This window comes from Rhamphochromis sp. 'chilingali' (assembly GCF_963969265.1).
Source record: "Rhamphochromis sp. 'chilingali' genome assembly, chromosome: 15".
NCBI lineage: Eukaryota > Metazoa > Chordata > Actinopteri > Cichliformes > Cichlidae > Rhamphochromis > Rhamphochromis sp. 'chilingali'.
Window position 1 is genome coordinate 26,368,524 of NC_137942.1, and position 22,390 is coordinate 26,390,913.

Genomic DNA, 22,390 nt, shown 5'->3' on the forward strand with positions numbered 1-22,390 from the left:
GAACAGACTCTTCTGGTTGTTAATGGCCGTGTGCAGAGGATGCCTGGCATTGTCCATAATGTCCATCAGTTTCTTTAATGTCCTTTTCTCTGCCACTGTCACCAGAGTGTCCAGCTTCATGCCGACCACAGAGCTAGCCCTCCTGATCAGTTTCTCCAGCCTGGATGAGTCCTTCTTTGCTGTGCTGCTCCCCCAGCACACCACAGCATAGAAAAGTACTCCAGCAACCACCGACTGGTAAAACATCCTCAGGAGCTTCCTGCAGATGTTAAAAGACCTCAGCCTCCTGAGGAAGTACAGTCGGCTTTGTGCTTTTTTATACAGGTGCTCTGTGTTGCATGACCAGTCCAGTTTATTGTCCACCCACAGCCCGAGGTACTTGTACTTGTTGACCACCTCCACCTCCTCCCCCTCTATCTGAACCGGCAGTGGACCTGCTCTAGACCTCCCGAAGTCCACAACCAGTTCCTTAGTCTTTGAGGTGTTGAGTTGCAGGTGGTTTGTGTGACTCCATGCGACAAAGTTCCTCACCAGACTTCTGTACTCCTCTTCCTGATCATCCCAGATACACCCCATGATGGCTGTGTCGTCTGCAAACTTCTGAATGTGGCATAATTCAGAGTTGTGGCAGAAGTCAGAGGTGTACAGGGTGAAGAGAAGAGGGGACAGCACAGTTCCCTGTGGTGCTCCTGTGCTGCTGACCACTGTGTCAGACGTGATGTCCTTCAGCCTGACGTACTGTGGTCTGTCGGTGAGGTAGTCGGAGATCCAAGCCACCAGGCAGGGGTCCACCTCCATCCTGTTCAGTTTTTCTTGAAGCATACAGGGCCGGATGGTATTAAAGGCACTGGAAAAGTATACTTCTCCGTATCCTTGGAATAGACTCTAACAATCAACAGGTCGAACTCTGTGCTCAGTAGTGAAATAAAACCCGTGAATGTTCACTGAAAAAGCAGAAACGAAGCTCTCAAAATGGCCCTAAGTGATCAAAATACAGGGAGAGAGCATGCAGACCGAAACATAAGTACAGACAAGTTGACATTAAAACACTTTGACTTGCAAAGGACACTGAAATATTCTTTGAACATTTATCTGGGAGGAGATACTCAGCAGTTGGAGTCATTTAAATGGAAAGGTGAAAAGAAACTAATAATTATGCAGAAAGGAATTCATTTATTCACTATAGGCAATTCTTTGTACTAAAGAAATTTCTTTTTTGCAATGAACGTTTTAAAAAAAAAACTAGCTAAAACTGGAGGGATTCTGCTTCAAAGCTTATAGGAGCATAGCAGATAGAAAATTGAAATGCATGATGTGTTTGCATAAAAGAAAAGTCCTTGGTTGTGTTTTAAATGAATTACTGTAAGCCAAGCCGTGGAATTTTAATCTATAAAGAGCTGGAGACTGAACTGGAATTAAATGAATTATGCAAAAAACACAGGAGCAAGCACATTTGGAAACATTTTAATAAGTAATAATAAAACAAAGTGACCTTTTTCATGAATAATCCAACCAATGGCACATGTGAAAGCAGCCTTTAATCAAAAATTATGTGGCGATAGGTAAAGAAAACACAAAGGTTGATGAGAATAAATGAAAACAAGAGAACAGAGGGAATAGATTTCAGTGTATGGAAAATATCAAAGGTGTGACAAATAAAACTGAATAACATGAATAAAATCAAACGGGAACACAATAAGGAAAAAAAACAGAGAAAGTAATTTCAAAAGAGAAAACAGTGATAAGCACCGCTGGTTTCAGGTTGATAATTGAATAATTGATTAACAGTTGGAATCAATCAGATTAAAAACTGAAATCAAACATACTGCACATGTAAGTACCAACATCGAGGTTTTGCAAAGATATAATACAGAGATAATAAAGTTAAAGTCCAGGATTGTATGCATGCTCTCATAGGACTGGTGTTTAACAGTGTTTTGCGCAACCATTTCTGCAAAAGAAATGAACTTTAGCAACCTATATCAACTGATAGTTACATGCAGGAAGGTTATAAGATCCCATAAAATAAGTAATGGCTCAGCCACCCGTACAAAACCCCCCCAAAAATAGTCAGGATTGCCCACCCGCCAGATACAAGTGATCCAGTTAGAATGTGTGAACACTGTGCAGCGGTATTGAGGTCAGAGGGCGCTGCTGCTGTCAATAATCAGCGTGAGCGAGTGCTGAGATGGGATTAAAAAGTGGTGCATGTGTAAAGTAGGTTATACTGAATCGGTTGTGCATCGCCGCCTTGGCTTGCTCTACAAGTGTCAACACCAATCCTGTGACCTCATATTCACCAGTAGACCACGGCCTCAGCTCTTTGCCCTTTTTCACATGAGCTCATGCTTGTTATGATGCGGTTCACGCACAAGTCTGTTATTTATCATGGAGAACTATTACACACAAGTTTAAACCTATTTTTATATCTCTCCCCTTCAGGGCTTCAACGGCTGCTCTTTACACTTTCTGTTTTCGAGGCCAGTGAGGACATGTTTTTATAATAAAAGAAAAAACTTTTTGAATGAGCTGCTCCTGTGCTCTGTCACTCCTTATGCCTGCGATGATACAAGCTCAGTTTACTTGCTCTAATTAGTGCAGATGAGTCTTAGATTGCTCTACCTTTAAGGCTTAAAAAAATCTAAATGGACGTACGGTGGCCCTGAAAGGTCAAATGCACTGCACCATAGAAAAATGCTGCAAAAGCACACACAACCTAAAGGAAGTGTGATTTGGGGAGACAATAATGTGACAGCCCAGCTATTTTTTAAAGGCACATATTCCACACAGCCTTTACTTCAGTGTCTTGATGACATTAGGGTTGGATGTCTCTTAATCTTTTAAAATTCAATGACAAAAAGACAGAGGTGATGGTTTTTAGTAGCCCCACTGAGACCCCCAATGTGTATTTAGATTCCTTGGCCCAGTATGTTAAGCCAACTGTCAAAAACGTAGGAGTCAAAGTGGACTGTGATCTGAAGCTTGACAGTCAGATTAAGGCAGTTGTAAAATCTAGCTTCTTTCAGCTCAGGCAGCTGCTAAAATAAAGCCAATTCTTTCACTGCAGCACTTTGAGACAGTGATCCACGTCTTTGCTAGCACTCGGCTGGATTATTGTAATGCACTTCATATAGGGGTCAGTGCTTCATACATTACTCATTTACAGAGCGTGCAAAATGCTGCAGCTCATCTTTAAACTGGCACTCGAAAGGTTGAGCAGATTTCTCCTATTTTAGCTTCACTTCACTGGCTATCTATTCCTTTTAGGATTCATTTAAAAATTCTTTTATTTGCTTTTAAAGCCCCCCAGGGCCTAGCCCCATCTTATCCCTCTGAGCTGCTACAGCGTTATACTCCCACCCGGTCTCTCAAGTCAGCTGATCAGCTGCTGAATGTACCCAGGACTGAGCGTAAACTTAGAGGAGATCGAGCTTTTGCTGCTGCAGCTCCAAAGCTGTGGAGCGATCTCTTCAGAGATTAGACGGGCTTCTTCCCTACCTGTTTTTAAATCACTCCTGAACCCACCTCTTTACCCTGGCCTTTGACACCGTGTGAGATGTTGGTGTTAGTTTTGTTGTTTTAAGTAGATTTTATGCTGTTTTATCTTGTTTTTTTAATATAAGGCTGTTTTATTTTTTTATGTATTATGTGTTTTATTTATTTATTTTTGTTGTTTTCCTTTATTCTATTGTTTTTAACTTATTTTCTGTACAGCACTTTGGTCCTGTTCTGGGTATTTTAAAGTGCTTTATAAAGAAAATTGGATTTTTTTCTTCCTTACAATACACTCGTTTTCTTTTTAGTGCGTCTCAGTGTGATCTTTCACAGCTGTTCCGTCACGTATTGTGTAATCAAAAAGACATCAAAATATATAGTGAGATTTGTTTTTGTCATCTATTGTGTTTTATTTAAATTCTATTGTGTTTTGTGTGTTTTTTCAGAGTTTTTGTATTTGCTGGTATTTTCTTAGTTTGCAGCGTGTTTGACCTTTCAAGGCCACCGTATGGATGGGTAAAAAAAAACAAAAAACCTCCAAATAAAAACATATTTAAAAAACACTGTATAATAATTGTTATGAAGGAAATTTTTGTATCTATAAAGTTAGGCATTTTTAGGCATTTTTACTTCCAGCGACTGACTCGCGTTTGGAGCCGGCCTCTTGTTGCCAGTCAATGAACTGAAGCTTTTGCACTTAAAGGTCGCTGCTTCTTAAATCTTACAGTTGGGTCTGTCATTAGCTGCGTTGCTGAGTGGGTTCTTGGAACATCTCCACATAAAATTCTGCAGATTTAACTTTCTCCATCTATCTGTAACCACAAAACTAAACCATAGCTGCCAACCAAGGCCGGGTATATTTCAGCCACTAGCAGACAGAGAGAGTTGACTGGAAGCCAAATGAATGTTAATATAGAGTCTCTTCCCTATTTCTTTAATTCTGTCTTTTAAAATAACTCATATTAAAAATAATATTTTGGGTTTTTTTAGTGCAGAGGTGGTTCAAACTGTTTTTTTTGTCTGGAATTTAAACATAGAAATGTGTCCCGGACACAAAGTGTAAGTTCAGCATTTCAGTGGCATTTCAGACTGTGGTTTATTCCGTCTAGACATTTTTGATTACAAAAATGCACGCCTGGAATAGTTACTGATGGTCTCGGAGCTTTCTGTGTGGTGGGAACCAAACCTCCATAGATCCCAAAGATCGCATGTACTGTACATCTGCGCTGTGTACATCCAAACTCAAGGCAGCCGAACACACACGGGAATTCAGACGGATCATGAAAGAGCTGACCTGTCTGCTGAAGCCATAAATTTGACAACCTTTACAACGCTGCCTGTAAAGTTTAACGCACTGCAAAGACACACACACACACACACACACACACACTCTCACACACACACACACTGAAGTATTGAGTCATAATGCTGCCCCAGAGCTACTTTTCAGTTTCAAGCCTGTATGCTAATTTAATTAGTAGTCTCGGTATTAAGTGTTAGCAGTGAGTATTAGCATACAGACAAGAAAAGTGTGGACACTTGACACACTGACCTGTAAAAGAAATCAAAACTGCGTGTAGCTGCTCTGCGGTTCAGTCTGGGCCACTGTTATTGCCTTTAACTGAGGAGTGGCTTGTTAATACCTGCCCTGCTAATATAACGAGGCCACAGGTAAACAAGCTTAGATGAATTAGCTGTACTCACAGCAAGGCAAGTCTTGAAGAGCTGGTTACCAAATTATTTAACTTTGTGTGGAGAACAGGGATCACACCAACAAAATGGACATTAGGAATAATTAAACTTGTATAGCAAATTACAGAGGAATTGCACTCCTTATGTCTTTTGTTTATTTATGTAAATAATCAGTGTCTGACTTCTACTTTAACCACAGTGGGTTTTCTGGGAGAGCAGGCTGGTTACTCAACAATCTTTGTTTTACATAATGTAACTGGTTTGTATGTGCACTGTAAGAATGACTGTACTGTGCTTTTATTTATTACAAAAAGAGCTTTTAATTGAGTGGAAATAGGTTTATTAATAGGTTGTGTATAATTTATAAATAACAAAATACGCGATTGTCCGAATCACAATAATGGGTTTCAATAAGGTGATGATTTTATCACCTTTGCTTTCTGGAATTATTTTAAATATACAATAAGTGGACATCATAAGGGGCTGTCATTGCTGTGGACACGAGTGATGGTGGTGTGGAGGTCTATCTAAGACTCTTTGGGCTTCTGTATGCAGATGATACGGTTTCATATTTTGAAGCTTTGCATGTTAAATTTCCGAAGAAGTTAAATAAAAAGTCTTTAAATTAAGAAACAAACCTGATCGCTCAACACAGTGTCAAGTCATTATTTATCCTAAAAGTTAAAATGATACAGCAGCCAACAGTAGGTAAATTAAAACTTTATTTCTATAGGACCTTTCAAGATAAACATCACAAGTGCAACGAAATACCAGAGCATGAAAAAAGAGAAAAAAACAAAAACTTTTATGAGAAATAAATAAGTATTATTTCTCATATTTTAACCTATTTTTTTAGTAAATTAGGTTATTTAAAAATAAAACAGAATAAACAAATCAAATCAAAATGTGGAATGAAAAACTGTGAAAAATTAAAAAGAAAAAAGTGAAAAAAAATCATCATTTATAAATACAAATATAAAAAGTAGAAGACAATTTAAAAGGTGGAATGGAATAAGGAAATCAACAACAAAAAAATCAAAATAAAATAAATAAGGTTTGAAAAGCAATAAAAATAAAAAACAAAAATGAATCAACACCACAGAAACAGATGTGTAATCCAAGCAAATCAAGTCACTGGTAAAATAAAATAACTACCAAACTATCACTAAGAATAACCGAAGGGCACTGAAAAGAAACATCCAATACATGCTCTGAATGTATGTGTAAAAAGTGTCTCAAAAGGGGGAAGATTTTAAAGAATATTAGAATATTACAGAGTCTTTGATCAGTCCTTCAGAGGATCTAAAAGAGCTAAGGTGGAGCAATAGAGGTGTGAAATGCATGGCTTCATAGACAAATGAAAAGACCCTAAAATCAATCTTTAATGTCCTAAATGAAACAAACCCGTGTTTCCCCACCTGTAGAGTAAGATCCACACTTACATTACACAGCACAGACGTGCAGTCTGTGGTAAAGAGGACAGGTCTGTCCTCCTTCCCTTCTACACCCTACATACATTTAAAGAGGCTTAGCCATTATCGTGTCCTCTTTTAGGAGCAGGTGCATGCATTGGTGCAACTGATCATTGCACAGGATGTGATCACCCCCATATTCAGACTATTTAAAAAAAAATCTGAGAGTGCCCTTTACATTGGTTACTAAATCTAATTTAATAACTAAGAGTAACTATGAATGTGTCTGAGCTCTTTATTTACAAATGAAGGACAGTGTAATCTATAATCTTTTAATACATGAAATCTCTGTCTGCCTGTGAGTTACCTCATCAGTAGTTGAGCAATCAAACCTGGCACACCAATACACCTCACCCCACTGGTTCTTATCTAGATATAATGTCATAGTGTTGCAGAGCAACCACCTACTAGAGACTAAAATGACCTATTTGTAGTTTTTGCGACTGTAAAAGTTTATAAAAGCCTCATATCAGTTTAATTTCACCACAATAACATCTGGTTTAGAAAGTATTGGACATACTTATTTTTAATCTACAAATATACACACCAGGTTTATAGTATCCATATTAAATTACATCATTTGACACATTTGTGAGATAAAAAGAAACTGTATAACTGTATATGTGCAAAAGTATTTGGATTTCAAACCATGTGAAACAGTCCAGACCACAAAAATCTGCTTTTTTCCAGCATTTTTGTGAGGTGCATGTTATTAATATGTTCAGGTAAACCTATGTTTCTCAGGGTGAGTAAGTATAACAGTTTGCTAATAACATTCAACAGGCCAAAGAATACTGTAGCATTAGCATCAAATGACTAGTGTTATTAATAACAGGCATACAACGCCACTGTTCGCATAAAATTACATTAATTGTTGATTTGAGGTCATCCATACAAAAGAACATATTGTCAATATTTTAGCATGCCTCAAGACTTCATAAATCATGTTCTCATTTCTTATTGAGAGCTCCTCTGGTTCCTCTGTAAGTGCACAGGATGAAAGGCTGGTCTGCTGAGCCGACTCAGTTTACATGTTAAAATGTACTTTTTCCCGCTGCCATCAACCCTGTGAGGTTCATATTTGTGACTTGTTATGATGACTGAGACGACACCCTGATCTTCTGAGCTCAGTCAAAAACTGGTAACAACCGCACCTTCATTTCATGTTTAGGCTGATGTTACTCCACCGATAGGTTAAACTAGTAAACATACCTCCTTCACAACCCGACCACCTCAGAACTGCATCCTTGTTATTTATCTTATAAACGTTCAGCTTTATGTGTATTTGTGTAGCTTAAATGGTGCCATTTTGGCTCGGTTGTGTGAAGCGTGCACATTTTTCCCATGTCATGTTTGCTGTGATTAACAGAATCCTAAAAACATCTTTGAAATATTTCTGTAATAAACTGCTTATGATCTGGATGTTGTGTTCACTGTCTTGTATTGTGTATAGTTGTATCTTTGTTACAATTTCTACTGCCCTCTTTTCCAGGTCTCTCTCTTTATTCCTTTTTTAAATGAAAAGATTTTCAATTAAATCAGACTTTTACTTGTTTTTGGATAAATATAGGAGTGTATGTCTGTGTGGTTAAATTTGCATTAAACGCCTCTTGACTTTATGTTAAATTAGCAGAAATTAGACGATGTCTTCCTATGTTTTGAGTCAGCGTTATGTGGTTGTGTTGTGTCTTTCTCTTATTTTATCCCGCTTCCAAGCAGTCTAATCTGGGATCCGACCTTTAGATCAACACTTTCCACACACAGCCCGTATGGAAAAGACGAGAAAGTTTCGCTCTCCCTCAAACAGTAAATATTTATATGTTATATATATATAAGTCTCTCAAGACTTACACATCTTGTGTTATGATTTATTCATGCAAGTTGTTTCTCATGTGAAAGTTTTCATGAGCAAATCTAAAGTATTAAATCAACTGTGGACGTTCTTTTCCAGATGAGTGAGGCTGAATTAATAAAGCATTTAAATGTTAATGGCTTAGAGAAGTGTCGATTAAGAATTGCAGTTTTTCCTGTCATTTTCCTCCCTTGGGATATTGGAATTTAAAAAAAAGATATCAGGTAGCCACCCAGCGAGGCTCAGTTTAACATTTCCTCTTATTTCATCTCCACTCTGTAGAAAAAATATTCAGAAGCATGAAGTCGAAGGTTGCTCATCTTGCTCTTCATCGAGTTCTAGATTTTTTTTATGTTCATTAAAAAGAACGGAACTGGCAGGAGGGAGGTCTTTTGTTTTTTATTGGTGTTAATGAGTTCATTTACTGTTCAAGTGGACCTCCCACACTGCTGCAGGTCTCTGAGAGTGAAGCTGCCAAACTCACGCTGTGAAGGTTCGGACCGAAACGGTTGCGTAGTTAACGCTGATTCCAGGAATACCTGTTAAACCAAACATGGCTACAGAAACTTAATGTGTAAACATGTTGTCATGTTGTCATTTTCCAGGCTGCAAATGTGACATTATCAAATTCCCACAATAAAACTGAAATGCACTTTTTTTTTTGCTTAAATCTTCATGCATATATCATGTGTAATTAAAGGTAAATAGCCGAGTTTACTATGATACTTCTTGGTATCATAGAAGCATTATTGGAGAGTCTAGAAAGGCTGGATCTTTGACTTTGGGCCTGAACCTGAGTCAATGAGTGTTGTTGTTGTTTGTTTTTTCAAATTTCATACCTCTCACATTAAAGTTGCTTTTAATTGTATTTGAGCTGTTGGTATGGTTAAATTTCCTCAAGGTCGGGTTGCTCTTTGTTTACTGGTGTAGCTGCACAGACCCACATGTGAAAACAACGTCTCACATGGGCCTGAAACGCGACCGGCTGTCTTCTCACGACAAAGCTAAATGCAGGCGTGCTGGGGTTTAGAGGGATAAGTGAGATAAAAGTCCTTCCAGATTGATCTTTGAATGATCTGTTCCAGCAGGCTGCACCACCTCCATCCCATGGCAGGTAGGACAGCAGTGGGGCGGGGCCAATGGGAACAAGGGAGCTGAGAGGTGGGGAGGGCGGGGAGCAGAAGATCCTGGATGGGTGGAGAAGTTTGGCTGACCTTCTCTGGTGACCATGTGACTGGAAAAAGGCTGATGTGGGGATTAGAATTAATAGTATAAAAGTGCAACACAGACAACACACTTCACTTACTCAAGGAGCAGAGAGAAGCAGCTCTGAGCAGCAACTGGGAAATCTGTGACTGCAAGTAAGTGCAAACTCTGCAGCTGCAACTTTATTGACTTTGTTTAGTGATGAAACTACCCGGGTGGCGCTACAATGTAACATATAATAAGGATAAAAGTAGCAGTAGATACGTAGGTACGTGGATAACTGACAGCTGGAAAGATAACAATGATAATTTAGTGTGATGATAATGTATCTGCTAAAATTGTAAACGAATACAAGGAAAGCAGGAAGAAAGACAACAAGGCAATAAAAAAAATAAAATCTACATCTATTTTGGGCTAACAAAGATGCACTGGATTTGCAAAATGTTCAATCAAAGCAAACAGATGGTCGTGAGCCTGCCGGGCAGCGTCTCTGCATCACCGTTCAGCTGAAAGATCAGGAGAGCCTCTGCATCCGCAGGCTGTCTGTATCTGCAGGTGGTGCATAACATCACAAGCCAGGGTGTTCTTCCACCTCTGTCAGAATGCCTTAACAGTGTTAGCAGTCAGAGGAAAGGGGGGCTCAGAAAGGACACGGCTTAAGACGAGAGCAAAGGGAACAGGCAGGGATGTTTTGGTCAAGGCGTTTTCAATACAGTGAAGAGAACGCCGTGATGTGATTTGACAATAACAGCCTCACTTATTCAGCCAAAACAACAACAAGAAAAAAAACCTTATATCAAGATTATCAAAGTTAAGACAAACTTGTTTTCGAGTCTGGTTTCCAAACTGTCAGGTGGATGAAAGCGCAAATGGAAAAGTTGGAGGTCAAGAATGAAGGTCTTCCCCTTATTGCACATGTCATTCTTGCTGTCCAAGAAGGGCAATTAGTCCACTGTGGATTACAGTGGGATTAGAGCTAATCTGTCTGTAAAGCTAATCTGTGTAATCTCCATGGCTTGGCACCGAGCGCTGGAAGCAAACAGGATTAGCACGAGGGCAGCAGGAGGCAATGCGAGGCTTTATCAATGTCTTTCTGCCTTCAGAGATCCGCAGTAGAAATGAACGCCAGCCCCCCAGCAGGAAGCGCCCTGGCCCTCAGTGGAACCACAGGCCCCACTACACCCAAGAAGGGGCCACCCAAGTTCAAGCAGAGGCAGACCCGCACATTCAAGAGCAAGGCCCCCAAGCCAGGCCAGAAGGGGTAAAACACAGTTTTTGTGATATTTAAATGTATAGATTAGGGAACCGATCAGGACTTTGGACGCTCACCTCTTTGTTTCCTCTTTCTCCAGCTTTGGTGATGATATCCCTGGCATGGATGGTCTTGGCACAGACTTCTCAGTGGTGTGCCCATGGGAAGCCTTCGGCGACATGGAGCTCAGCGACTTGGCCAAATACGGCATCATTTAAACCCACTGCCTCCAGCCTTCCTCGCCTGCCTGCACCCTTCCTCTGTCTAATCCTTTCCACCTGGCCTTCTCTCCACCTCAGCTTGGCACGTCGTGATAAGGCTGCCAGCAAACCCCCTAATGCCCTCTCGTCTATCTACCTCTTGCTTTGCGCCACTAAGTGGACGGAAAGCATAATGATGTTGTTGTTTTTATATTATAATATGATACTGTTTACAGTATATATACTTGAAATGAAAAGACGAGAAAACCATCTCCACCTACCTTTTTCCTTTCCCCTTCATCCACCTAGCGTAGTCTCCTCCCGACTCCTCCCCCCTCCTCATGTGGACTTCCCTGCCTCCCTGTGCCACTCCCGACCCACGGCAATGGATGCAAGCAAAACACTTGTCAACACTAGCTTGTATTTGCTTCTAGCTGTAATTACAAATGTAAATAATTTGTTCTAAGCGTTAAACCTTTTTACCTTATCTTCCTTTTGTACTTCCTCCCTCTTTTGTTTTGCATTGTATTTTCTACTCCTTGTGCACAAGGTTGTTGTAAACACCAAGGGATGCAGTGTGGGTGTGCAACATGCTGTAATGGTGAAAAACTACAATGCTCTTTCACGCGATCATTGAGGAGGAATTCCTTTTTGTCCTGCTTTCCATCGCTTTCTGTCCTTGCTGCTACCTGCACTTCCCTCCTTAGAGAAGTTAAAGGCAAATAAGTTTTGTGTTTGCAAACACAATATTATGGAAGATGTGTTGTGAACTGGCATGTCCAAATAGCTGAAATAAAAATCAGTTTATTTTCACTACTTTTACTACCCTCATCTTTTTTTCTGAAAGACATAAACAGAGTAACATGGCATTTTTTTTAAATCAGTAAAAGAAAAATAATATCAAATCACTATTAAATCATAGACTGTACATAAATGATGGACCTGGCAGCATGACATCACCCACTGTTTTGAGTGTATCTTGCTTTATCACCCATTTCCTGCTAAATGGGAGCAACAATTTATAAAATGAATGACATGTTGTATAAAACAAGGTTTAAACAAGCATTCATTGAAGAGATCAATTGAGGAGTGGGATTTTTTTCTCTTTTATACTTGATAATCAGGCTTCTTTTTATCAGCCGATAGGAAAGAATGCTACATCAATTTAAAACACTACAAAAGAAGGACGTAAAAAATGAGACATCCTGCTTTGAAGCCTCGAGATGAACATTTCTTTATCACCATGTTGGTTACAAAAACACGGTGGTAAACAGGAAAGGTGGATCTGACTATAAACACCATGCACCCATTGGCTGATGATTTCTGATTGACAGGTCAATGATATGTCTTCCTGCTAAACGGTGTAAAACGGTTACGGTGGTCCCTCGCTATAACGCGGTTCACCGTTCGCAGCCTTCCTGTTTCACAGATTTTATTTGTGCAACTTTGCATGTTTGTTTTTTTTGTTGGTTTTTTTTGGGAAGTGCATTGTGTTCTGCGTCGTGATTGGCTGTAGACCACTGTCAATCAATCTCCTCGTGTCTCCAGTACAGTACAGAATGAGTTCAGCTTGTCAAATTTACATAAATCTTCGACCGCTAGCAGTGTGACTCTGAAGTGCTGCACTGTATGTTTGTAAGTTTTCTCCCCAACAAACACAACAATGTTGATTAAACATTTTGCACCATCAAAGGCAACCGTGGGGGCTTTGGTTTCATTGTATAATGCTGGACTTATTTTTCTACCAAGGTTTGAACTTTGAGAGTTTAAACAAGAGAGAAAATGTGAAAATGTTGATGCCTGTCTGAGAAAAGTGTATAAAGTGTGTAGTGTATAACAATAATAATAATAGTAGTTATAAAAAATAAAGCTGGCTACTTAATGGATTTCACCTATCACGGGTTATTTTTAGAACGTAACTCCCGCGATAAACGAGGGACCACTGTAGTACTTAAATTTTGTTACGTATAGATATCAAACACTGTCGATCACATCATTTTACAACAGTAACTAGAGTACGCTGCTGGTATACGGTTTGAATCAGACCTATCTGACAGACTCCAGTTTTTTCATGTAAACAGGGAGTCAGGGTTCTGTGCTGGCAGCTCTTTTTTTAACATTATACATGCTTTGTTTAGACAATATCATTAGGAAATGTTGCTTACATTTTTATTGCTATCCAGATGACACAAATTAATTAGTCAAACTACAGGAATGTCTTAAAGATACAAAGGTCTGGATTACCTCGAAATCCCTGTTTCTAAATTCTGACAAAACTGAGGTTATTCTACTCTGCCCTAAAAATTTAATGATGTCTAAGCAGATACTTACTCTGGATGGCACTACCTCAGCCTCCAGTAATGCTGTGAGTCATTTTTAATCAGGATATGCCCAACAATGTGCATATAAACAGGTATGTAGGACTGTGTTCTTTTATCTGTGCAGTATCTCTAAGATTAGAAACATCTTGTCTCAGAGTGATGCTGAAAAGCTAGTCCACCCATTTCTTCTAGGCTGGACTTTTTGTTTCCTTATTTTCAGGCTGTTCTAAAAGCTCGCTGAAAAGATTCTAGTTGATCCAGAATATTGAAGTACTGATGCATTCGTTTGTGTTTGTTCTTGCCTCTCTATGCTCTCCTTTTTCATCCCTTTTCTCCAATGTAACTGGTTGGAGCAGATGGCTGCCCCTCCCCCTCCCTGAGCCTGGTTCTACCGGAGGTTTTTTTCCTGTTCAAATTGAGTTTTTCCTTCTCGCTGTCTCCAAGTGCTTGCCCATAGGGATCTTCTGTAGGATCTTAACCTTACAACGTAAAGCACCCTGATGCAACTGTTGCTTTGAGTTGGTGCTATATAAATAATTAATATAAGTTAAAGAAAAATGTATTGATGAAAGATAAATTAATCTAAAACCTTCGTCTCGCTTCATTTGCTCTCCTTGCCAGAGAAGATGATCACAATACTCATTAGACTATTTTAGTGTCCCCCTTAAACACTTCATGTCCCATAGAGCAACTGATATGCTAAACATTATACAGTATACAAAACACACTGTATAACTAATGAAACTTCTTTGCAGGCTATTAAAAGACTTCATGACATTTTGCTTACAGACAGCAAGTCCCAATTTAAATGCAAATATTTGTGCTCTCACATGAAAAATGGTTATTTTATTTGTGTTGAGGTTTTTATGTGCTCATTAGCACAGCTAGGAAGATTTTTGAATCTGGTGTTACAGTCGTATCTATGGAAGCCCGTTTCCGCCACTAAAAAAAAAAAAAAAAGCTAGTATCCATAACTCGAAATTTCGAGTTATTTTCTCGAAATTTCGAGTTATTTTCTCGAAATTTCGAGTTAGCTCTGCCAATCAAAAATATACGTGAATGAGGTCGCTTTCTTGTTACCCGGAAGCATATGGCGCAGGACCGCGCACTCAAAAACGGATCCCAACAAATTAAAGTATGTTTGCTGATAGTAACGCCATGTGATTCAGCTAATAACACAGGGATTTCATCATTTGTGAAGCCAGGCTGAAAACACTCAGCAATCTGTGCATTCACGACTGGATGTAATACCGGTAGCTTAGCTGTAGCATTTGTAGCTGAGGGCTTCAGCTTCCGGGTAACATGGAAATGACGTCATTCACGTAGATTACTGATTGGCAGCGCTAACTCGAAATTTCGAGTTGCTTTTCTCAAAATTTTGAGTTAATATGACGAAATTTCGAGATAATAACTCGAAATTTCGAGAAAATAACTCGAAATTTTGAGTTATGGATCCTTTTTTTTTTTTTGTGGCGGAAACGGGCTTCCATACGTATCAAAGTCTGCAGATTACAAAAAACTGGGGCACGAATCCACCAGCCATCACAAAATTTCACTGTATTTAGATTTTTTTTTTTAAAAAACTAAATGAAACATTAAAAAAAAGAGAAACTAATCAAAATAAATTAAAATTATCTACACTAAAAGACTTTAGTTTTAGGCTTTGGTGAATATGTTTATTGAGACTGGTATGACCACATGACAGTGAGTCAGCTCTGACTGTGTTTGTGTTGTACTCCAAACATCTTCAAACTTGCTCCTGGCAAACATTAGAAATCAAAATGCTACACCCAACAGACTCTAAAGTGAAACTCGCAAACCCGAGAGAGAGAAAAACAACCGAAACACAACTGTGCTCAAAACAAACACTGTTGAGGATGTTGTGTAGAGTCTCAATGTAAACCTCGACAAGGTCTCAGTACAAGGAAACCATCGGGTCGCTAAACATCGATTCGGATTCCTTGGACTAATAAAACTGGGAATATGCTCAGTCATTGCTCTCCATCCAGTGCGAGAGAGTTTAATCAGATCCAAGTTGGTGGAGCACCTAAAATACAAGTTTACCTTCTCAATGCAGCAAGAAAGGCCCCAAAAAGTCTTAAAGACGCACTTTCTGTCAGCATCCTTCAACACTGTCGCGCTTCCCAGACAGCGGGGTTGCCGAGTGTCTAATATGCACACAGACACTCCATGTACAACATATTGGTGCCTTTGAAACATTTATTCGAAGGAGACGTTTACATTGGCCAACATCCGTGTGCACACACCCTGCTCCTGCAACAAACCAGCTTACAAATGGAAAAAGTCCCTCTGGGCTTTAGAGCAAACTTTAGTTGAAGAGTGACTTAAGCTTCAGCTGAACACACCCTTAAACAATGTGCGTGTGCAGGCATGAGCGGAGGTGTTACGTATGGGCTTGCAACGGTGAAAAGCGTTCTCTGTTCCTGATGCAACCCTACTTGTGGCGAACTCGCCAATTTCAAGTGTTATGGCTGTGATTTACTAGTAACCAAGGAGACTGCTGCTCCTGTTCTGTATCCAGGTGATGGTGGGATGAGTCAGGCGGGCTCGCCCTAACGCCCTTGATTCTTACTTCTGCTGAGCTGTGACCCTGCACCTCAGGTGAAACACATGACCACATTATCAACAGACGGGATGCAAATTCTTATGGGAAATGAGATTCATAAATCTGGGAGGTGTGACTTCTCATCGCTTCCAGGTGTGCGGGAGCCCCACCTTAATCACAGGGAGGGACGCAGCGAAGCACAGCAGACGGGAGGGATCTAAAAGCCAAGAATTTGTGGAGGTACAGGTTTCCAACCTTCTAAGCAAGTTGAAAACAATCCTCTCCGGTGGTGCTTTTGGACCTCGTCCTTTTTTTCCCCTCTTCTCCCTTGTGCTCATTTCTCTTGCTGGCAGAGAAATGAGCACATCATCAAGATAAGAGGTGCAGAACATCAACAAGAGTTTACCGCAGCTTGAACATCAGACTGAGACTAGTTGAGTGTAATTCGGAGGAGGTGGATCTGCTTATACTTGCATCCCAGAGGATAAAAGGTAAGTGTATTCGATAAAGGTTGGGTCAGGCTTGTGAATCTATTTATATTTTGATTTGATGTCTAATAATAGACATCAAAATAATGTTTGGAATTGGTAAAAACCTCTGTAACCCCCTGTGAGCAAGTGATGGGGCAAAGTTGAGGACACGAGGCCTTTTTATCCTGTGCTAAAACTGCCAAAAAGGTCATATTTAAATCTCTGGTGCTGGAACAAAGACTCCACTGTGTAATGCGGGAAGTGCTCCTCAGCTATCACAAGTGACTATCTGACTGTCTCTCACCTCTAATCTTAACTGGTTATAACCGGCAATCGTGTTGTGTGACGGCGCTCGCTACGTCTCCTTTTCTGTCCCGGCCTCGCCTCCATGTTGCAGCTAGTTTTTCCTCCAAGCTTTGCAACGGCTCATTCATTTCCCTGCTTTGTTCTGGCATGTTTATACACTCCCTTCTCCTCCTGTGCTCTTCACACGAGCTACTGTCAAACCTCTTCTTCCTTTTGTCTCTTCCATGCTGTGACCTCTGTCATGTTAGCTTCCATTTCACCATGCTTGATTTGCAGACTTTTAATGCGTTTCGGACAAACTTCTCCTCCCGACTGACAGTTTTGCAGTCAAACATGCGTAAAATGTATTTTACTCTTTTTTGTTTCAGGATTAAAGACCTGCCACATCAAAGGACGGTTAAACAAAGGAGGACCGAATCCTCGTGTGGATTACTATAATGAATATGGCCCTTTCATCCAAGAACCTGAAATCCCTTTCTCCCCTCCTGTTCCTCTTTTATGCCCCTCTCACCTGTCTGTGCCAGTCAGCCAACAGCACCTCAACCAGTACCACAACCACCACCACAACCGTTTCCTCAAATGTTACATCCCTGATCGGAGTCCGAGGCTGCGGCAACGGGCTGCATCCCATGTACAGGTATCTGTGTGACCGCCGGGCAGCATGGGGGATTGTGCTGGAGACCCTGGCCACTGCGGGCTTCCTGCTAAGTATAGGGCTCCTCTTAACCCTGCTGATCTGGTCCCTGTGTGTCTGCATCTCATCCCGCCATTATCGAAAAAGCAACATCGGAGGCATGGTGGCCTCCATGTCCCTGTTCCTGTTGGCCACGGCGGGGATCTTTGGCATCACCTTCTCTTTCATCATCAGTCTCACCCCGCAGACGTGCCCCACTAGGCTGTTCCTCTTTGGCGTGCTCTTCTCGCTGGCCTTCTCCTGCCTGCTGGCTCGCTGCCTTGCTCTGTTGGGCTTTGCAGCAGCTCGAGGCTGGGGAGAGCCTGCTGTGGCTCTGGGGCTCTTCACTGTGCAAGTTATCATTGCCACAGAGTGGCTGATCATCGTGTTGGTCCGGGATAACAAGCGCTGCGAGTACAGCCAGGGGGAATTCGTCATGCTACTGATCTACGTCCTGTGCTTACTGGCTATCAGCTTGATTCTTTCCCTGCACCTCCTGTGCCGCAATTATTGCACTTACAGCTACAGCTACACAGGACCCATCAACCAGCAAGGGAAGCTGCACAGTGGGCTGGTCTTCGTCACACTGCTTCTCTCTGCCTGCATCTGGGTGGTGTGGATCACTATGTTCACCAAGGGGAACCCCGAGCTGGGCCGTCGGCCAAATTGGGATGACCCAGTAATTAGCATTGCCTTGGTAGCAAATGGCTGGGTGTTACTGATTGGGCATGGGTTGTCCCAGGTCGCCTTCTTCTGCAATGGGGAAGTGAAGTCCAAGGATCTCCCTTTGAGCTTTGCAGGATGGACCAGCCCCAATGCTGATATGCCAGGACTAGGAAGCCAGAAGGAGGGGAGAGACAATGGAAGTTTTGAGAATGACTTGGAGAACAAGAGAGGTGAGATGCTGTTGTGTTGATTAAAAAAAGTGTGACTTACAGTTAGATGATTTGGGACATAAAGGTAATATGATTATTGAAATTATCTTTTGAAATTGACTATTTAAATCCTCACCGCATTCCTAACCACACCTGGTTGACTAGCAATCCAAGAGATATCTCATTTTCTTTGACAAAGACCTAAAAATACCAGTAAATATTCACATATGTACAATAGAGCTGGTAAACTAGAATTTTCGCATTTAAGGATTTATACTAAGTCACGTGTACGGAAGAATTCAGGATCGACCTGACAGTTTAAAAGATGTTCATCAGTACAAGCCTATTACTCTCATGACTTTATAGGATATGATGATTATTTAATAAAAGACCACCTGGGATCCACTCTAATCGGCAATGATTATTTCTTTTTAATCAATTTAATGCCCCACTTTTTTGCACTCCTCAAATCTACATCATCTAACTAAAGTTTGCGTGCACCACAGATCCATAAAGGATGTTGTTTCATTCTCATTTTAAAGGCGCAAAACCAGGAAAAAAACAGAATAGACTAACTATGATCAATAAGGACACATTAGCCAAATGGCTTTCCTCAAACATGAGGTAAAAATGAACCCAACCTTAGAAAATGACTCCTGATATCTGTCAGCTCAGCTCTCACTGTGCGCCTTTACGATGAACGCATATAATGTATATAATTAGCTGACTGTGTAACGCGTCTCCCTTCAGGCCGGAGAGCTGAGCAATCGCTGCGATCGCCCTACGAGTCGGGATTCTCCATGACGGTGAGTACTGAAGGATAAACCATCCGACTCCTGCTGGTCCAACATTCAACAGTGTGACCTTTTAACTACGTGACTGAGCTATATTGTAGGATTAATTGGACTTTATCGAGGGTATTAATTGCAGCGATGTTTTGTGTTTCAGGAAATCGACACCGACAAAGATTACACCATTCCTCGCCCTCAGACTACCAACTACAATGAACCCTATGATGAATATTATGGACATGAATAAAACCTTATCTGAATAAGGCCTTACACACCTCATGGCCTAATTTGTACTTTAATGTGCAAAATGTAAATATTTTTAGTATTATAAGAAATGGTGTTTTAAGTGTGTTAGTAGGATTTAAAATCATATGTCGCCCCCAAAGAGAGCAGGCTCAGCAGCATGACTCATCTGCTTGAGTTTCATCATCGAGGCTGGACGGGTTCAGATAGTCCAGCTTTGTTCTGGCAAATCCACGGGGCGAATTCTCAACAGTGGGGCGTCTCAGTCACGGTGTGTGTGTTGCTACTCGGAGATGGCAGATAATAGCCCTGAGGTGACAGGAGGCGTGAAAGTGTCGCTTTGAAGGTGCCAAACTGCTGAGCAGAGACATCCACGAAGGAGCGAGAGGACAACTGAGAGGAACGAGAAGAGAGAACGAGGTGAGAAAGGAAAGGAAGGCGGGATCAGACGAAATGAGACAAGACAGGAGGAGATAGGACAGGAGATCCGTCAGTGCTGTGGGAGGGCTCGTGCCATCACTGATCAGCATCTTCATATTCAAAGTTACGTCACAGTTACACGTTTCTGCAAAACAACTGGAGTGATGTAGAAAGATACAACATAGGCATCTTTTTTACCCCGTAACACTTTAAAAATACGGCCTGAGGCCAAGTGCGTAATTCCTCTGTGATTAAACGGAATGTCAATACTTTATTATAACGTAATTATATTTACCTACAAATACTTAAAGGTAGGCACAAAGGAATAAGGGGATAACAAATCAGGGTTTTACAGAAAACAACTTATACTGCAAGTAAAGCTAATTAGTGTGTAAGTAATTTTAGTAAATTTAAGCAGTGCATAGGGCATTATGAGTAGTGCACAGATTCTGCAAATTTGATGGTATTTGTTTTTTCTTGTAAGGCAGAAAAGTCCTCAACACATTTATATTAGTAAAAGAAAAGCACAGTTGAATAACAGAACATCCATCCTGCAAATAAACATAATGAATATTAAATAAACAGGCAAGAAAAGCAAGATTAATCCACTCCATAATGCAGCCTGTGCTGAAAACTACAGTGTGTTTATGACATGTGATTTTTGTTTTTTTTCTGTAAAAACCCAACTTGTTCTCACCTTATTCTAGTGTGCCTACCTCTAAGTATTTGTAACTAAATGTAATTACACTGTAACTTTAAAAAAAATGCACTAAAAGTCCATTCAATTACAGGAGAATTACGCTCTTAGTCACTTATTATAAAGTGTAACCTTTATTTTACAAATGCTTGCATAATGTGCTCAATAAAAAAAGACTTCTACATAAAGGATTTCGTTCTGTCGGAGCTCAGTCTTTTTTAATGTCCACTTAATAATTTGAATACCTCCTTGCAGTAAACAAACACTTGTGTACAGGGAGCAGCCACCAGGGGGCAACGTCGTAACAAGTCATAGTAGATGACTAGGTAGATGTAAAACCTTTTTAGTAGCAACTATCATAGTCACGGTTTCATTTACAAGAGGCAGAATGTGCAATAAGAAATTCGTCCCTCTGTAATACACGGGAGAGAAGATGATTCAGTGTGCCATTTATTTTCTTGCCCCCTCCCTTCCTCCCTCCGATGGCCTGTAGTGATTTGCCATCCACAAAAGGTCAGTTCCCCACTTCAAAAGATGCAATCTCTCACACACCTCCTCCTCTGTCAGGCCTCTGCCTATTCTTCCAATTAGCCCAACTTCAATTACTCAGCGAGAGCATGCCATCAAATTGGCAATTGGCCTCTTGTGCATTAGTGCAATTAGCAGGGATATGAGGTTTCCTGCCACATCCAACCCATTTACGGCCATTAACTCTAGATGCAATTAAAGATTGTTCCAGTTTGTTTCCCCCTTGGCAGTGATGAGCAAGTTTGGAGGTGGTGGAAGAGCTTATCATACAGTAAATTTGGTCTGGAGGAGTAAAAACAAAAAGAAAAGTCAAGAGTTAACTGCAACGTAGCACCGCTGAGCTGCGTTAAACGGTGGGCATGTGGCGCCTCCATCAATCACCCGGCTCGCGCCCCACAGAGGAGGCCACGTTTCTGGACTGTCTGAGCAGGGATTCTTTGGAAGCTTGTTATCTAAATATTGCAGCATTCAGTTGACTCCCCGACTTCTCATGTCTAATGAGAAACTCCCTTATCTCTGCTTGGTATAGGGTTTTGTTCTATTTAAAGCAAGCTCGCTCCTGATTGGATAACTTCACTTTAGACAAACACTGCAAAGAAAATGATAAGACTGACACAATCATGGGAAGGAAATAACATAATGGCTGCCAGCTCAACAAATCCAGAACCCTATCTGAGAATGTGCTCTATCACCTCCTGATAACTGTCAGGTAAGAGGGTCACTGCATCAAGAAGAAATGGGAGTCAGTGAGTGCCTTCAATTTCTGAGGATCCTTCAAAGTGTTTCTTTAGACAATGCCTGCCTTCTTCACTCATTCTCAGCTCAGTCCTTTTAAAAAACAGAATTTGTTTAGTTGAATCTATGAAAAATAGATAACATAGATAACAGTGTCCTTAAAAATGGACAAGTGGAGGACCAAAGAAGTGGCAAGGCTTGTAAAAATATATACGCCAGATGAGCAGTATGTGAAAGTCAGGTCCTTGAGACATATGAAAAAAGATCCAGACATGATGCAGGACCTGAGAGATGCATCTAGCCCTTCAGTTGATCAGTCTGCTGTTTGTGAAACGAGGGAGAAAAAGCTGAGGTCGCCAAAATACACAAGAACCTGACTGGAAATCAGTGGCAACTGGTCTGATGGAGTGATGGATCCAAATTTGACATTATTGGTCCAAATTGTTAATATGCAGAGAGGTCATCAGGACAAATGTATAACAGAGAGTGTCTACAGCCGGCCGTGGCTCTGACATGGTTGGGTTGCATTTCAGCCAGTGGTGTTGGAGCTTATCAAAGCTGAAGGAAACTGTGGATGCAGAAAAGTGCCACGAGAT

General features: G+C 40.7%; 2 protein-coding genes across 4 annotated transcripts; both read left to right on the forward strand.

The window, feature by feature from the left end:
* Nucleotides 1–6,070: 6,070 nt before the first annotated feature.
* Nucleotides 6,071–13,063, forward strand: pde6hb (phosphodiesterase 6H, cGMP-specific, cone, gamma, paralog b). Of its 2 annotated transcripts, XM_080906162.1 has the most exons (3): nucleotides 6,071–9,872; nucleotides 10,821–10,978; nucleotides 11,070–13,063. In XM_080906162.1, the coding sequence occupies exons 2-3, from the start codon at nucleotides 10,836–10,838 to the stop codon at nucleotides 11,185–11,187; spliced, it is 261 nt and encodes an 86-aa protein (XP_080762288.1). In that variant the 5' UTR covers nucleotides 6,071–9,872; nucleotides 10,821–10,835; the 3' UTR covers nucleotides 11,188–13,063. The 2 variants fall into 2 exon arrangements, with proteins under 2 accessions (XP_080762288.1, XP_080762287.1); XM_080906161.1 differs by lacking the exon at nucleotides 6,071–9,872 and having other exon boundaries at nucleotides 9,922–10,978.
* Nucleotides 13,064–15,731: 2,668 nt separating this feature from the next.
* On the forward strand, nucleotides 15,732–21,667 carry LOC308411848 (retinoic acid-induced protein 3). 2 transcript variants are annotated; one of them, XM_080905886.1, is made up of 5 exons: nucleotides 15,732–16,112; nucleotides 16,187–16,296; nucleotides 17,201–18,401; nucleotides 19,131–19,186; nucleotides 19,329–21,667. In XM_080905886.1, exons 3-5 carry the CDS (start codon nucleotides 17,270–17,272, stop codon nucleotides 19,416–19,418), a joined length of 1,278 nt encoding a protein of 425 aa, XP_080762012.1. In that variant the 5' UTR covers nucleotides 15,732–16,112; nucleotides 16,187–16,296; nucleotides 17,201–17,269; the 3' UTR covers nucleotides 19,419–21,667. The 2 variants fall into 2 exon arrangements, with proteins under 2 accessions (XP_080762012.1, XP_080762011.1); XM_080905885.1 differs by having other exon boundaries at nucleotides 15,732–16,547.
* Nucleotides 21,668–22,390: the final 723 nt, after the last annotated feature.